The sequence below is a fragment of the Gadus macrocephalus genome, chromosome 19 (genome assembly GCF_031168955.1).
Source record: "Gadus macrocephalus chromosome 19, ASM3116895v1".
NCBI classification, from domain to species: domain Eukaryota; kingdom Metazoa; phylum Chordata; class Actinopteri; order Gadiformes; family Gadidae; genus Gadus; species Gadus macrocephalus.
In genome coordinates this window covers 12109618-12124289 of record NC_082400.1, presented here as the reverse complement: position 1 = coordinate 12124289, position 14672 = coordinate 12109618, and the positions used below count along the sequence as shown (strand labels likewise).

General features: G+C 48.6%; 1 protein-coding gene across 1 annotated transcript in view; it reads left to right on the top strand.

Moving 5' to 3' along the window:
• Positions 1-14672, top strand: part of LOC132447778 (membrane-associated guanylate kinase, WW and PDZ domain-containing protein 2-like) — a 120704-nt gene that overhangs the window by 75580 nt on the left and 30452 nt on the right. Inside the window, 4 exon segments of the mRNA XM_060038736.1 lie at positions 6426-6483; positions 9343-9412; positions 9414-9465; positions 13549-13731. Coding sequence (XP_059894719.1) covers positions 6426-6483; positions 9343-9412; positions 9414-9465; positions 13549-13731 — 363 coding nt within the window.

The window sequence follows — 14672 nt, the reverse complement described above, 5'->3', positions numbered from 1 at the left end:
GAGAAAAGGGAGTTAGGGAGGGAGACGGCGTCCTCCATCACCTTGAGACTGCTGCAGTAGAAGAGAGGAGGAGGTTTAGGGAGGGGGCGGGGCCAGCATGGCTGTCAACAGCGTGATTGATGGGCTGTTTTGACAGCCCTCCCTGAGAGGATGCCTGAGGCCTGGAGATTGAGGGAACATTTGAGGAACGATCTCAATTTGAGGCCGTGGTGATGGAGTGTCTGGTGGAGCAGGATGTTCTGGGCCTGCCTGTGGTGGGCACATCTAGTGCAGTATATTTACTTATTATCATACCAAATAAGTTTGATGATGTATCGTGTTTCAGATGAACACCAACAGAGAGCTTTACTATCTTGACGGACCAGACTCAGTTCATAGACCAGGCTGGCCAATACGTCACGACTATTTAATTTCTAATGTTTATCTTTAATATTATCAGTGATTTAGCCGATGCTTCTAAGTGATTTCAGGTACATGATCCAGAGGGAACAGTAGGGGGGAGGATCTGTATTCTCAGGTCAGGCTCATGCACGGGGTCAGGCTCATGCACGGGGTCAGGCTCATGCACGGGGTCAGGCTCATGCACGGGGTCCGGCTCATGCACGGGGTCAGGCTCATGCACGAGGGCCAGTTTGCCCTCATAAATGTATTTTATTTACTAGTGACTTATTTATACTATTTATTAACATAATAAACACATTTATTAGTTTAGTTATTTAGATTTGACACATTTATTAATTCATGTATTTATTTTTAATGATGTCTCTTTCGCCAAAAAAATGCACACACATAAAAAGTAAAGAAAGTTCAAAAATATATTTTCTTACGTTTTAATTACCGTAGTTACTAAATCCTTGCGCTCTCTCTCTCTCTCTCTCTCTCTCTCTCTCTCTCTCTCTCTCTCTCTCTCTCTCTCTCTCTCTCTCTCTCTCTCTCTCTCTCTCTCTCTCTCTCTCTCTCTCTCTCTTGCTTTGTCAGTTTTAAATCTCCGAGTTGATTTTAACTCTTAACGATACGTTATTTCGTCTGATTAAAACATCCGTGAATCCGCCTCAAGATGCGATCGCTTTGTGTGATCACGGCGTGTGCGACAAAGGGCGGTGTGTCTGACGGAGAGAGACACCTTCCACTTCTCCCAAATCACTGGGTGCAGGTGGCGTCGGCACAAAGACACAGCGAAGGTTTTGTCTCAGAAAGGACACAAACACTAATTATGTTGACGTCTGCGTCTGTCTGTCTGTCATACACATGTGTGCGTGTGTGTGTGCGTGCGTGCGTGTGTCTGTGTATGCATGTGTGTCGGCTAGCGAGCAGCCAAATGCACATCGTCAAACCCAGAGAATTATGGCCCCCTCCTGCGCTCCCTTAAACAGACTCTTGAAACTCGGTCTCCGTGCTCACAGCGAACAGCTGCAGTTAACTCATTTGTTTTATTGTGCCCAGACTAGCAGATAAATCAGCATCTAAGGGTTCATTTGGCCCAGTCAGGTTTCTCAGTCTCTCGCAGACAAATTGACTTTGGGTTCCATCGATATCTCAGCAGTCTGCGCCGTGGCAGCGGTGATGAGCGAGATGATGGGTGGAGCAGCTGACAGATGAGGATAATTACATTGTACGCTGTTCTAAACATCTCGACGGGCCTAAGTGTTCGCTTGAGTAGGACTGCTTTATTATTATGACTGCTTTATACAATGTGATTTATTACTGCTATACCCTTGATGATTTACCTTTATAAAATGGGGTTTATTACTGCTATACACCTGTTAATTTACCTTCAATGTGGTTTACTACTGCTATACACCTGTTGATTTACCTTCATACAATGTTGTTTATTACTGCTATGCCCTTGATGATTTACCTTTATAAAATGGGGTTTATTACTGCTATACACCTGGTGATTTACCTTTATACAATGTGGTTTATACACCACAATGACTTACCTCCATACAATGTGGTTTACCCTGATGATTTACCTTTATTCAATCTGGTTTATCATTAATACTGCTATATACTGGATGATTGACCTTTATACAATGTCGTTTATTACGGCTATACACATGTGGATTTACTTTTATACAATGTCACTGGTTAATATTATTCCTGGTATCTCGTCTGATATCTCTGATATTGCGACCGCAACCTCAACTCAACTCTTCGAGTGATTGTTGCTCTGATTGAGTGTTTTAAAAGACTGATTAAAGGGAGAGAGAGAGAATTATGGTTCACGAGTTTCTAGGTTACACCTGTTGAGGTGTCATTTGATATCAGCGTGTGTGTTTCGCTGAACTGGTATCTAGAGGGAACTGTTCTGCATGTCTGCGCGGTGTTATGTCGAGTGTGACTGCTGTTGTGAAACTGCTAAGAAAAACATTGAAACTATGAAACAAGAGCCAGGCGGTTTGATATCACCAGGAATAACTGAGACCGGGCCTGGACCCCTGGGAGCAGATCCAGTCTCACTGTTGACGTTCGTCTGTGTTTACTACCTCGCCCTCTCTGCTCCAGAGAGGAACCCACCGCTCAGACCCTCTGCTCAGACCCTCTGCTCAGACCCTCTGCTCAGACCCTCTGCTCAGACCCTCTGCTCAGACCCTCTGCTCAGAGACTCTGCTCAGACCCACCGCTCAGACCCTCTGCTAAGACCCTCTGCTCAGACCCTCTGCTCAGACCCTCTGCTCAGACTCTCCTCTCTCTGCTCAGACTCCTGAAGACTGCTTTAAGATTCATCGCCGTTAAAATTGTCAGGAATCTCAAGTGATTATGGGATAAGGATGAGTCTTCAGAGTTTACCCATTTTAAGTTCAGACCCCAATGTAAACTTTATGCCAGTGGGAGTCCCCGACGGAGAGGCCTGGCTCCTATCTCCTCCTGACTGACAGGTCGAGGAAATGAAATTAACATTTTGAACTTCAAGTCACTGTGGATCAAAGTGTCTGCTAAATGACTACAAAGTAAATAGTAATAATAGAAAACCAAGTGTGGCAAATTCCACCATTTTGGAATCACATGACGAGCCTGAGGAAACGGAGGAGAAATGTGTCAGCAGCTCATCCTAATCCCCGCAGATTAAAAGCACACAGCTTTCCTTTAAACACGTTGAAGTTTCAGCGGTGTGAAATCTGGCATTGGACCGCGGCGGGCTGCGCTGTAAACCGACAGACGCGGGGTGAGGAGGACAGCGTAGTGAATCGGCTGGTTCCTTTAACGACTACGATTGTATTTTCCTGGAGACAAGGACCCTCCAGAGTCCACGGCGTTTACCCTCCTCCTCAGAAGGTGGGAGGGACCTCAACGGCTGCCACCTTCAGAGGGAACAGGACAAACCAACGCTCTCTTTACTTTTAGTGAGCTGTTTTTACACTCTTCCCTTTATCAGAATGTGAGGGGTCCTTGATTGCTTTGAAATGCGCTTTTAATGTGTTGTTATTATTAGGACAGAGGAACGTGCAGTCGTTCTCAAGGTCCTTGTGTTGCAACGCGGGGGGGGGGGGGGGGTTGGGAAGCACAACTTTCTCCGTCCTGAAGAGGAGGGAGTCCAGCCACATGGGACGAAAGAAGAGAGACTGTAAGAGAACATCAGTAGTGCCTTCAACTTAAAAGCCCTGATTGATAAATTGAGGGGATGGAGGATATGCTGAAGGATGAGCTGCTATCTTTTATAATAAAGCTCAGAAAGACCAAAACAAACTGAACAGATCACTCCATTTTCACCCCACTCTTTGGAGAGCAGAGAGCGAGAACTGGCAGATCTCTGATGAAGTCGCAAAGTTTCTCCTCCTCCTCCTCCTCCAGAAGAGGGGAGCAGGCCGTGATACGCCCTGACAACTTGACAACCACACACAAACACACGCACATACACAATACTGACACACACACACACTATACTGACACATGCACACACTCCAGTTGTTACAGTCTATTGCATTGTCAGCATGATAGTGTGTGTGTGTGTGTGTGTGTGTGTGTGTGTGTGTGTGTGTGTGTGTGTGTGTGTGTGTGTGTGTGTGTGTGTGTGTGTGTGTGTGTGTGTGTGTGTGTGTGTGTGTGTGTGTGTGTGTGTGTGTGCGCGCGTGCGTGTGCTCTACTTGATACTGAATGCTGTGTCTGAGCTTGATATATTCAGTATGTGCTGTGTTGTCTTTCCTCTGCTGGACGTTTTAATAGGAAACGGTTCAGCTTTCATTATGTGATGTGTGGGGAACCAGTAGTTGTCAGCACTTTATCGTGTGTGTGTGTGTGTGTGTGTGTGTGTGTGTGTGTGTGTGTGTGTGTGTGTGTGTGTGTGTGTGTGTGTGTGTGTGTGTGTGTGTGTGTGTGTGTGTGTGTGTTGTCGTGTGTGTGTGTGTGTGTGTGTGTGTTGTCGTGTTGGCGTGTGCGTTGACATGTCATGTATGTTCATGTCTCGTGTATGTTTACGTGTAACATGTTGTAGAGAGAGGGGGAGAGACAGGAAGATCTTCCGCTTCCATGCACATGTGTGTGCGTGCATGTCGACTGTACATGGGTACGTGTGTGGTGGGTACAGCATGTGCGTCCGTGTTGCTCAGTGAAAGTGAAAACATTAAACGTCTTCCATATTTAATGAGGGAAGACGTGTGTGTGTGTGTGTGTGTGTGTGTGTGTGTGTGTGTGTGTGTGTGTGTGTGTGTGTGTGTGTGTGTGTGTGTGTGTGTGTGTGTGTGTGTGTGTGTGTGTGTGTGTGTGTGTGTGTGTGTGTGTGTGTTTGCGCGTGCGTGTATACGTGTGTTGCTTACTGAGCAAAACCTAAAACATTGTTTTCTTGGAAATTTAATAATTGATTGTGAAAGGCTCTGAGGGAAGGCATTGATACAGAGTTGCGTTGCCAGGGGTATAGAACACACGAGGGTGAGGGGTCAATTTAGTAAATCTAACAAAGGGCACCCATCATCTCTGAACCTACGTCTCCCAGCATCCCTTCAGGGCGTAACCAAGGAGACGAGCTGTGGCGGTCACATGTGCTTAGCATTAGCATGTGCTAACCCTGTAGCAGGCTGCACCTCCCCTGAGAAGCGGTGGCCTAGTTCCGCACTCGCCCTGGGGACCCTGGGAGCCTGCTCCTGTCTCTCATTAGAAAAACATTACTGCTGCTATTATCTGCGTTCGCCTCCTGATTAGCTTAGCATAGTCCCTAATCAAAGCCGCGTTCTTTACGGGGCTGAGCGGGAAATACGGGCTCCCTGGGCTAGAGGAAGCTACCGTGCTGCTAGCTTGGTGGGAGACACGCTTGATCTTAGCGTAGCGCCTCCTCGTACGGTTTTGTACTTGAAGGTGCTAATATGCTAATAGGCTAAGGGTCGCTGCGGGAGATGGTAGTCCCAGCCAACTCTTTAATGACAGAACAGAAATAATGCCGGCATTAAAAACATGTTTTCTTTATGGCAAACATCTCTCGGATGAGATCTTTATGCATATTTTTGATCATTCCTTTTTAAACTTTTCTTTCTGTTTCTGCTTTATGTCTGCTCATGAGGAAAATGTGTGATGTCACGCTATGATCAGTGTTCAATATGCAGAACATGCAGGGGTCTTTTAAAGAAGGTGTATGTTGATCAGTCAGGCACAGAGAGAGTCCCATTTAAACTTGAAGGTTCAAAGTATGAATGTAAACAGCCTTTTTAATTTAGGAAGGGGAGCTAATGTTCCTCCACCCATAATGAACAGCATCAAATGCAGTTTATTAATGTGTCAAACCCGCTGCCTCTGTCGTTCTCTACTGCTCTCCTCAGCAGACAGACAGTGACCGGTTATAGATAAATACGTCCCCATCAAAACCTTTTTTTTTGTTTTACTTACCGCTACTTATTCATGGCTCGTATTTAAAACTTAAATGAAGTTTGCCCTCCTCCTCATCTGCTTTGAACCGAGAGGCTGAACGGAGCTCTGGGGCGATGAAAGACGACGTGATGACCCTGAGAGCTCTCAGTAATCCATGCCTCCAACTCCAAACATAATATTTACAGCGTGGAAATGAGGAAGTGCATTAATATTTCATCACTAAGAAATCCACCACCCGATCTATCAATATTTAGTGTTATTTCTAAAGCCTATCGGAGGGGAAGCATGTTGTTGATACACTGCTTCAGAGCACGTTGACAATGTAAAGGGCTGCATGCATGCATACATGGGGCTTGTTCTGAAGTTCCCTACAGATACTGGAGTCTAAAGTCTAGAGTCTAAACCCTCATGATCACAGAGTCACGTGACGCCTGGCAGCAGGAAACAAACATTATGGGATGCTTTGCTTCTGAAAGTGCAACAATCTGTCCGACTAAGTACTCTTTGAGTTCCTATTATCCGTAATGACTTTTTACTCTCTCCTCCCTCCCACTGATCCGAAAAGCTTGAATCTAGTTGTCTACTTTATTTTCTGATTGAGCTTTTCTTGTTTGCCTTTGTTCCTGCAGAGCTTCCGTACGGCTGGGAGAAGATTGATGACCCCATTTACGGCAGCTACTACGTGGAGTAAGTTAAGAAACATGTTCAATACTTAAATATGTTTAAGCTACTACGAGGCGTGCGTGCATGTTTCCGTGCGTGCGTGTGTGTGTACGCATATGCATGCGTGCATGTGTGTGTGCGTGCGTGCATGTGTCTGTGTGCGTGAGCGTGTGTCTGTGTGTGTGTTAGGGATGGGAAAAACGATTATTTTCCGGGAATTAGTTCTTTCAGTTCCGTTCACTATCACGATTCGTTCGTTTGATTCGTTTGTTTGATTAGTTCATTTGATTCGTTCATTTGATTTGTTCGTTAAGTCAGATGTTCTGTTTCGTCATTTGGCAGGGAATCGGAAATAATGGAATAAATGTTAATCAACATGTAGCCTACTACTTTCTAATGTTCTGGCGAAATTACCCAGGTTAAGTGTAAATATTAAGCATACATATAAAGCACATGCGTGCCTGTTTTTTCATAGATATCCTTAATACATAATGGGGTGCAGTAGGAATTAAATGGCGTCTTCCAAGTAGCGCTAATAAGCAGTGAAGCACGTAAGCAAGCAGCAGCAGCACCATTGTGCGAATTCCCTGCTAGACCAAACGAGAATCGTAATGGTAGGTAAAACAATACTTTATTAAAGCATGCAATTGTGATGTAGAACAAAATAAAAATAAAACATGAAGTGCTTGCATGATATTTGCATGATATTTGCATGATATATGCATGCGTGCGTGCGTGCGTGCGTGCGTGCGTGCGTGCGTGCGTGCGTGCGTGCGTGCGTGTATGTGGTTACCGGTGTTTCCCCAGTGTTGGATGTACCCCCTGTAGGATCTTATCCCCACCGTGGTCGTGCTGATGTTGGTTTTGAATCCAGCAGCAGCTGAAGGTATCCTCACACTGCTGTGAGCCGGTTGACTGACGTTAGCCTGTTATAATAATAGCCTAGCCCACATGTTCCTGTGTGCCACAGGCCTGCTGAATGATAATATAATAATATTGATTATGCAACAGTCTATGCAGATGTCAAGGAGATAAGGGAGACATTGTTGGTACTTTGATATGCTGAAGTTTAACAGGGTTAGATGTGAATGGTCTCTCTGTCTGCCTGTCTGTCTGTCTGTCATCTCGTCCATCTGCACCCCGTTCCATTGTGTCTCTCTGAATGTGTGGGGTCTGGCGGGTGTATTGTGTCTCTCTGAATGTGTGTGTCTGGCGTGTGTGTGTGTGTGTGTGTGTTCTCTCCCGGTCTTCATTCACCCAGCTCTCTGCAGCAGAGGCTCTGGTCCTCCTCCTCTCCTCCGCTGTCATGTTCCCAAAACACTGCGCCAACAATACTGACACACAAAGAGCAAACTCTATTCTAGGGAGAGGACGGAGAGGTTTTTTTTGGGGGGGGGGGGGGGGGGGGGGAGGGTATACACCAAAACTGCACCTGACTGAACACTATCGCTACTGCAGGTTTAGCAATATCTCCTGTTCCTAGGCTGCCGGGTTAGCACTAGCATTATCACCTGTATCTAGGCTGCTTGGTTAGCATTAACAATACCCCCTTTATCTAGTCTACTGGGATAGCATTAGCAATAGCACCTTCATCTGGGCTGCCGGTGCTAGGTTAGCATTATTGATATCCCAGGTAACATTTAACTTGGTTAGCTTTGGCAGTAGCACATTTATCTAGACTTTTTGGTTAGCATTAGCATTAGCGCCTTTAGACAGACTGGGTTTACGTTAGCACATGGCAATTGTATGGAAGCTTATAGGTTAGCCTGAGCAATAATAACGTTATGTCGGCGGCTGGGTGAGCATTAGCGTTAGCTGCACCGCTGTGCTTTTCTAAATGGCCGTATCTCGAGTGGAAGAGCCAGAGGCTGTAATTATCTCTGTGTAACAAAACATGTCTCAGGGCTTCCCTGTGTAATATGCACAGTGTCACTGCTGTGTACCCCCCCACAGGGGGCATGTGATGTAACTGTGTGTGAGCAGCGTGTGCACGGTGGTGTGTGTGTGGTGCTCAGTGGAGGGGAAAGCACGAAACATTGTCTTCCATATTTAATAAAGGAAGATGTTGAAGATGTTGGTGTGGGGGTTTTGGGTGGGGGCAGATGTAATACCCCCCCCCCCCCCCCCCTCCCCCGACCAGCGTCGACCAACCCTTTAAGAGCTCTCCCACATGAATCCCACCTGTGTGTGTGTGAGTGTGTATGTGGGTGTGGTTGAGTGCCCTTGCAAATATGTATGTGTGTGTGTGTGTGTGTGTGTGTGTGTGTGTGTGTGTATGTGTGTGTGTGAATGCACATCAGCCTGGCACGCAAGCACCCTCCCACAGACTGTGGGAGGGTGGATGCCCCAATAAGGACTAATTACTTAACAGCTGCAGAAACAGTATATTTCTTCTTGGGAGAAAATGATGCAACTTGCTTCCTTGCGTGTTCGACTGCGTAAGCAAAGGAAGCTTCTGCCAGCCCACAATAACAGGAACCAGCCTCCTCGTTATTCATCCCCGGGAAGACAAACTATGCACTTAAACACATATATCTGTATCTTAAAATCTATATCTGTATCACTATCCTAGAACTGTATCCTAAATCCTAGATCTGTACGGACGTCCTTTATTTGTATCCCTCACCCTATATCTGTACCCTCATCCTATATCTGTGTATTCATCCTATATCTGTATCTTAAATCCTGACCTATACCTTTACATCAATCTATACCTGTATCTTAAAACCTTTATCTGTATTTTTAATACTTAATCCTACATACGTATACATCCTATATCTGTATATCCGTGCTGTATCCATTTAATCCCTTATCGGGAGGCGTCTGCTGAATAACTAAATGACCCAGAGGAGATCTAACAGCAGCATGTCTGCGTCCTCTCAGCCACATCAACAGGAGGACCCAGTTTGAGAACCCGGTCCTGGAGGCTAAGAGGAGGGTCCAGCAGCAGCAGGCAGATGCAGAGCCAGGGTCTCTCCTCCCTGCCCCTCCCCTCAATCTACCGAGGTAAGACCCCTCTATCTGCAGGGGTAAGACCCCTACCTCTATCTACAGGGTAAGACCCCTACTCTCTATCTAAAGGGGTAAGACCCCTCTATCTACAGGGGTAAGACCCCTAACCTCTATCTAAAGGGGTAAGACCCCTACCCTCTATCTACAGGGGTAAGACCCCTACCCTCTATCTACAGGGTAAGACCCTTACCCCTCTATCTACAGGGGTAAGACCCCTACCCTCTATCTACAGGGTAAGACCCCTACCCTCTATCTGCAGGGGTAAGACCCCTACCCTCTATCTACAGGGGTAAGACCCCTACCCTCTATCTAAAGGGGTAAGACCCCTCCATCTAACAGGGGTAAGACCCCTAACCTCTATCTAAAGGGGTAAGACCCCTAACCTCTATCTAAAGGGGTAAGACCCCTACTCTCTATCTAAAAGGGGTAAGACCCCTCTATCTACAGGGGTAAGACCCCTACCCTCTATCTACAGGGGTAAGACCCCTACCCTCTATCTACAGGGGTAAGACCCCTACTCTCTATCTAAAGGGGTAAGACCCCTCTATCTACAGGGGTAAGACCCCTAACCTCTATCTACAGGGGTAAGACCCCTAACCTCTATCTAAAGGGGTAAGACCCCTACCCTCTATCTACAGGGGTAAGACCCCTACCCTCTATCTACAGGGGTAAGACCCCTACCCTCTATCTACAGGGGGTAAGATCCCTACCCTCTATCTACAGGGGTAAGATCCCTACCCTCTATCTGCAGGGGTAAGACCCCTACCCTCTATCTACAGGGGTAAGACCCCCTACCCTCTATCTAAAGGGGTAAGACCCCTCCATCCTACAGGGGTAAGACCCCTAACCTCTATCTACAGGGGTAAGACCCCTAAACCTCTATCTAAAGGGGTAAGACCCCTACCCTCTATCTACAGGGGTAAGACCCCTAACCTCTATCTACAGGGGTAAGACCCCTACCCTCTATCTACAGGGGTAAGACCCCCTACCCCCCTCTATCTACAGGGGTAAGACCCCCTACCCTCTATCTACAGGGGTAAGATCCCTACCCTCTATCTACAGGGGTAGGGGAAGCCGGGTACCCTGACTCCTGTCGGGTCCCACCGTACACATCTCTGTTGTTATTGTCATCTGCATGCTCTTCCTGTCGGAATGTAATTCTGTTCATCTCTTCTTGTTCGTCATCTTGGTATGACGGGGGACAGAGTGATGCCGAGGTTTGTTTCCATAGTAACGTATCCCCCCCCCCCCTCCCTTGTAAATCATCGTAGTTAAACTCTGATTCAATGACTCTCTCTCTCTCTCTCTCTCTCTCTCTCTCTCTCTCTCTCTCTCTCTCTCTCTCTCTCTCTCTCTCTCTCTCTCTCTCTCTCTCTCTCTCTCTCTCTCTCTCTCTCTCTCTCTCACCCTCCCCTCGCTCGCTATCTCTCTCTCTTCTGTTTTAATCCCCCCCCCACACACACAACTACATGCACCTACCCCATACGACCCCCCCCCCCCCCCCCCCCAAACACATTTCAGCAGAGGCGTTGGTCTGCCCCTGCTCCACCCTCCCCCCGCCCCCCCCCCGGCCCACCTCCACCCCCGCCCTCTGCAGACCGCTGGCGCAGCCTCGGCGACCTGTCCCGCTCCCCCGGCGGCCACGCCCCGCCGGACGGCCCTGGCGGGACGCGCCACGCCCCCGCCCCCCTTCTCCTCCTCGTCGGCCCACAGCTCGCCCCTCAGACACGCCCTGGGGGCGCGGCGGATCGCCCCCCCGTGCAGCACCCCCACCACCGCCGCCACCACCACTCTCAGCTGCAGCTGTCTCCGCTGCACCCCCACCAGAGGGAGCAGTCGCTCCCGGTCTACACCACCCTGGTGCTGGGCCCCGTCCCCCCCTGTCACTGGTGCGCTACATCAGTAAGTACGGCCCGGTGGAGGAGGGCCGAAGGAGGGAGGGTCCTGCTTCTTTGTTCCCAGCCCCTCCGTCGCTGCCCGCCCCCCCCCCCCGCGCTTCCCCCCTCACACCCTCCCCAGCGCTAGCATGCTAGCTAGCCTCGCAGATGTATCAAGCTCCTGCGACACCCCTCCTCCACCAACCAACCCCCCCCCCCCCTCCTCTCAACCCCCCCCCTACGCCCGGCCCTCCTGCAGGCGACTGATTATTTCGCCTCTCCCGCTGCGTTGGACCGCTGACAGGCGTCCACGGATGCACCGGCGCCACGTGAACTCTCCTGATTAACAGCGAAAAACAAAGTGTGACTAAGCTTGTTGGCTGAGCTCCTCCTCCCCCCTCCTCCTCCTCCAGAGTGTCCCAGCATTCCCTGCTTCTTCACTCCCGCCACCACCAGCCCCACGTCGGTCCAAACAACCCACCGATTGCCACCGTTTCCCTCGAAAGCATCTTGGATCCCCGCGCCAACTCCTAACCTCCCAGCAACGCTTCTGTTTATATCCATCGCTGTGAAATCGCAAATCTGTCCCCCCCCCCACCCCCCCCCCCCCTCACCTGGAACCAAAGGAAACCCCTCTGTGCTACGGACCGATCCCTGCCTTCACCCCCGCTCTTCCTCCGTTGAGTATATCAAGGCCAAACCTCCCCCAATGTATATCTATAAACAGCCCTGCTACCACGGTTCTCAACAGGCGGGGACACCTGCCTCTCCACAACACTTTGCATACCAAAAACACAAGCGCCTTCACAGAAAACTCAACTGCAAACGCCCCAACACAACTGCAAACGCCACAACACAACTGCAAACGCAACAACACAACTGAAAACGCCACAACACAACTGCAAACGCAACAGCACAACAGCAAACGCAACAACGCATCTGCAAACGCTACAACACAACAGCAAACGCCACTACTCAACTGCAAACGCAACAACACAACTGAAAACGCTACAACACAACAGCAAACGCTACAACACAACAGCAAACGCCACAACACAACTGCAAACGCCACAACACAACTGCAAACGCCACAACACAACTGCAAACGCCACAACACAACAGCAAACGCAACAGCACAACAGCAAACGCAACAACACAACAGCAAACGCCACAGCACAACTGCCATCACCTTAACTCAACTGTAAACACCACAACAACGCTGTTGTGACCGTCTAAGTATTTTGACGGTGAAAAGGAATGGATGGTACTGCGGCGGACTGTTTGATATTTTCACACAGTATAGAATGTGTACGGCCTCACCCTTAGCCAATTTAAAAGTAATCTTTGAAACTTAACCTTCACTTCTGCTTGACTGATCTCCATCAGACCAGAATTGGATGTTCTCGCCGCATGATCTGCAGAAGAGTGCAGTTTGACCCAATAAAATGGACAACAGCGCCTCATTGTGCTCAAAGTAGGACTCAGACAGACAGGCCGAGCTAGGCTCTCCACTTTCTATACAGTATGAGGAATAATCTGTTTCATTGTCAACATCGTTCACAATGAATCTTCCGATCCACACTCTGTCCCATTGTGTAGCGGCTTATGTATTTGTGTTGTGGCTTGTGCAGTTTCTTTTTGTGTTGGTGTCTTCGGTGAATGCTTTTGTGCTTTGTGAACATGCAAAGCGTTGTGGGTACGCGGTTCGTTCCACACATATCATGCCCATACATGAGACCTTCAGACTGTTAACAACCGGGGTCGGTTCAGGGTTAGTCAACCTATCAACCTATCTACCGCCCGGCCCCTCCAACACCCTGACCTGCCCCCCATAGAACCTCTCCACCGTCTCCTCCCCACGTAACGTAGCTGCTTTGGCTCTCACCCCACCCCCTTGTCTCCTGGGGGGCCGAGAGATGAACTGTGAAATAACTGAATAACTAACGCTGGTTTACTGAACTTTGTGTGTGTGTGTGTGTGTGTGTGTACATGTGTGTGTGTGTGTGTATATAAACGCGTGTGTGTGTGTTTGTGTGTGTATGTATGTATATATGTGAATGTGTGTGTGCCTGTATGTGTATATGTGGAAAAAATGTGCGTGCCTCTGTGTGTGTGTGTGTGTGTGTCTGCCTGTGCATGTGTGCGTGCCTGTGCATGTGTGCGTGCCTGTGTGTGTGTGTGCGCGTGTCTCTGTCCACAGAGAAGCCCCTGTTCACCAGAGACCCCACCCAGCTGAAGGGCAGCTTCCTGTCCACGGCGCTCCAGAAGAGCAGCATGGGCTTTGGCTTCACCATCATCGGGGGCGACGAGCCCGACGAGTTCCTGCAGGTGAAGAGTGTCATCCCGGACGGCCCCGCCGCCGCCGACAGCAAGATGGCCACCGGTAAGCCCCCCCAAACCCCCCCCCCCCCACACTCACCTCTGTTTCCCCTACCGAGGGTCAGGTGACTAGGTGGACACATGGTAGCCCCTCCCCCTTATGTTTCCAAGGAGGGTCATGTGACTAGAAGATAGACACACACAAACTGACATTATCATGCACACACATAGATACACACACGCACATATCCACACACACTTTCACATATACACATGCACACAGACAGACACGCACAGACACACACATACTTTCACATATACAGACACACGTACTTTCACATATACACACACACACACTTTCACATATGCACACAGACACGGAACACACACACACGGTGGCACACATCTGATATGGGTTTGATGTGCAGAGGAAGGGAGATGGTGGCCTGATAAGCGGTAGATGTTTTGATGCTCTCGTGCTGCTCTACATACGACAGATTGCCTCATCGTTCGGGGCCGTGAGTGAACCAGTGCTAATCTCTTGATCCGCTACATTGCAGAGATATTGATATTATAGACAATGAGATTCACAATCGGGTTGAACACACGTGCGTGCGGAAGCGAGTGCACCCAGTGCTATGGAGGAAACCTTGCGACCGATATAGAAGAGAGGCCAGAGATGGGAATGTTCATCTGTATTTAGTGGAGTTATTTTATCTTGGAATGGAATTGGATATCGACGGGATGTTTTGTCGTCACGTGACAACGGGGGGTCAACCGATTCATAACCAAGGTGTCGTGGTGACATTATGTTCTATGGCATTATTCTGTAATGGAGAGTTGATCAAGGGAATAAATTAAACCCTTCTTGTGGGCTGCGACATTTCCTTTCTTGTTTAAATAGGACACACATGCACGAAACACACGCACATCACACACACACACATAAACGCACAACACACACGCACACAACACATAGATAGAAACACACGTAAAGAATAGACA